The sequence below is a fragment of the Nerophis ophidion genome, linkage group LG08 (assembly GCF_033978795.1).
Source record: "Nerophis ophidion isolate RoL-2023_Sa linkage group LG08, RoL_Noph_v1.0, whole genome shotgun sequence".
NCBI classification, from domain to species: Eukaryota; Metazoa; Chordata; class Actinopteri; order Syngnathiformes; family Syngnathidae; genus Nerophis; species Nerophis ophidion.
In genome coordinates this window covers 59,636,933-59,639,789 of record NC_084618.1, presented here as the reverse complement: position 1 = coordinate 59,639,789, position 2,857 = coordinate 59,636,933, and the positions used below count along the sequence as shown (strand labels likewise).

At 40.3% G+C, this 2,857-nt stretch overlaps 1 protein-coding gene across 1 annotated transcript; it reads left to right on the top strand.

The window, feature by feature from the left end:
• Positions 1-519: 519 nt before the first annotated feature.
• Positions 520-2,297, top strand: dlx3b (distal-less homeobox 3b). Its single transcript, XM_061909142.1, has 3 exons — positions 520-1,051; positions 1,553-1,737; positions 1,960-2,297. The coding sequence occupies exons 1-3, from the start codon at positions 670-672 to the stop codon at positions 2,257-2,259; spliced, it is 867 nt and encodes a 288-aa protein (XP_061765126.1). The 5' UTR covers positions 520-669; the 3' UTR covers positions 2,260-2,297.
• Positions 2,298-2,857: the final 560 nt, after the last annotated feature.

Sequence of the window (2,857 nt, the reverse complement as noted above, 5' to 3'; positions counted from 1 at the left end):
TTAAGTCGTTGTTAATTAGAATAAGTTTCCTAGTGTCCAAATAACTCTTACTTATATCTTTGCTACTTAGAATATATTCCCCTAGTGTCCAAATAACACTTATTTAAGTCGTTGTTACTTTAAATAAGTCCCCCTAGTGTCCAAATAACTCTTTGTTACTTAGAATATGTTCCCCTATAGTCTCCAAATAACTCTTAATTGTGTCTTTTTTACTTAGAATATGTTCCCCAAGTGTCCAAACAACTCTTAATTAAGTCTTTGTTACTCATAAAGTATGTTCCCCATACTAAAGTGTCACCAAATATAATTTTTAAGTAAAACCTTTGCCTAAATAAAGCCTAAATTGATACGCCAATGTTCCTAGGTGTATTTACTTGGTATTGTGTCGATACCAAAATTGGCAGTATCGTCCTCCGCTACAGAATAGTGAAGTGACTCTGATGGGGGGGGGGGGGGGGGGGATTATGCTAGCCAATAGGAAAGCAGCATCCCGCCCATTTCTGTATAACTTCACGTCACAGGCGCCAAGTCCTGCCACAAACTAGAAGCTCCAGCAGCTGCAAGACTATTAACAGAGGACTTTGTACCAAAGTGAGAAAGACAGAGAGCGTGTGTGAGAGAGATAGAGATAGAGAGATAGAGAGAGAGCCACGCGTGGACTTGTCGTGTATGTTCCTGCGAGAAGAGCCTCCCAGCATGAGCGCGGCACAGGTCTACGAGAAGAAGTTCGCCTGCACTTTGACCGACCTTCCGGGATCTATGAGCTGCCATCCGACCTCCAAGGACTCCCCGACCCTGCCCGAGTCCTCGGTGACGGACATGGGCTACTACAGCGCGGGGGGCCAGACGGTGCACCACGGCCACCACCACGAATACTACCAGGGCCAAGCCTACGGACAGGCCATGAACTCTTATCACCACCAGTTCAACCTGGGCGGCATGGGAGCTGCTGGGATGTATGCTACGAAATCAGAGTACCCTTACACGAACAACTACAGACAATATGGACATTACAGCAGAGATCACCTGCAGGCGTCGCCTCCCCACTCAGGTAAATGTCCACTCAGTTTCATATTATAGTAGTGCAAATATTAGGTAGGTATAAGTTAATGGGATTTATTTAAATACAACAATCGTGTTGTTATTCCATCCATCAATTTTCTACCGCTTATTCCCTTTTGGGGTCGCTGGCGCCTATCTCAGCCACAATCGGGCGGAAGTCGGGGTATACCCTGGACAAGTCGCCACCTCATCACAGGGCCAACACAGATAGACAGACAACATTCACACACTAGGGCCAATTTAGTGTTGCCAATCAGTTGTTATTGTTACTTTTAATATGTTAAAAAAAAGTTGAAAAAATCATAACGTAAGCAATTCGACTAAATATTGCAATATTTATTTCCTCCTCACTATTTAACACTGCGCTTACTCTTATGATACGTTCACTTGCATTGTGTATTTCTAAACATTAAGTTGAAGCGTTTACTCGGCCAGTCATTTACAGCAATGTATGATGTTTTATTTACTTTTTTTTTTTTTTTTCAAACAGTAAAAGAGGAACCAGAGCCAGAGGTTCGCATGGTGAATGGCAAGCCCAAAAAGATCCGCAAGCCCCGGACTATCTACTCCAGCTACCAGCTGGCTGCGCTGCAAAGACGCTTCCAGAAGGCGCAGTACCTTGCTTTGCCCGAGAGAGCCGAACTCGCGGCCCAACTCGGCCTGACCCAAACACAGGTATACATATATTTTCATATTATATATATATATATATATATATATATATATATATATATATATATATATATATATATATATATATATATATATATATATATATATATATATATATACCTGCAAAAATATGTATTATGATGTCGAAAATGAAACCCACTTGTGCGTAATTATGCAAGACACGGCTGGTTTTTCAATGCATAAAGTTCCTCATATCATCCGCAGGTTAAAATTTGGTTCCAGAACCGGCGGTCCAAGTTCAAGAAGCTGTACAAAAACGGCGAGGTCCCCCTGGATCACAGCCCCAACGCCAGCGACTCCATGGCCTGCAACTCTCCGCCTTCCCCCGCGGTGTGGGACAACAGCACGCCGCAAAACACCCCCCTCAGTCGGCCTCAAGCGCCGCCACCGACGCACAGCTCGTCGCCGCCTTACATGGACGATTACAACAACCACTGGTACCAGCAGGGATCCCACCTACAGCACCACTCGGTACCGCCACAGAGCGTGGGGGCTGTTTATTAACAAGAACTATTTTTTTTTTTTTTTTTTTTTTTTTTAAACAAATCGAGGTCTGTTCGCAGTGACATTGAAAAGGTTCGAACAAGGCCTGACGGGATCCAGACCAGAACTGTTTTTCCATAAGGGATTTTTAAAGGACTTAACTGACGGGGTTTTCTTTTTAATTATTATTATTGATAATATTGTTATTTATCTGCTCTGTTGTATTGCCTTCTTTTTGTAAATTTTGTAAAAAAAAGTAAAAAAGAAAAAGAAAAAAGAAAACAAAATGACGGTGTTTACACGCTATACATTTAAATAATAATAATCCATGTTGTCGAGGAAAACTCAGGTCATATTTATAGAAAACATGTACAAAACATCGAAGGCTGTAAATATGTGTTTATATAGAACCACTCTTATGATCATTTGTTTGAACGACTCCACTATATATATATATATATATATATATATATATATATATATATATATATATATATATATATATATATACATATATATATATATATATATATATATACACATATATATATATACAATCTTCCTTTTGCTTGAGTCGTTTTATATTCATGTAATTAGTCCACTCCATGCCTTATTGTGC

Coding starts and splice junctions, on each gene's coding strand:
- dlx3b (XM_061909142.1), top strand. CDS start 670: ATGTTCCTGCGAGAAGAGCCTCCCAGCATGAGCGCGGCACAGGTCTAC. Junction 1,052..1,552: donor GGCGTCGCCTCCCCACTCAG/GTAAATGTCCAC, acceptor TTTTTCAAACAG/TAAAAGAGGAACCAGAGCCA. Junction 1,738..1,959: donor TCGGCCTGACCCAAACACAG/GTATACATATAT, acceptor TATCATCCGCAG/GTTAAAATTTGGTTCCAGAA.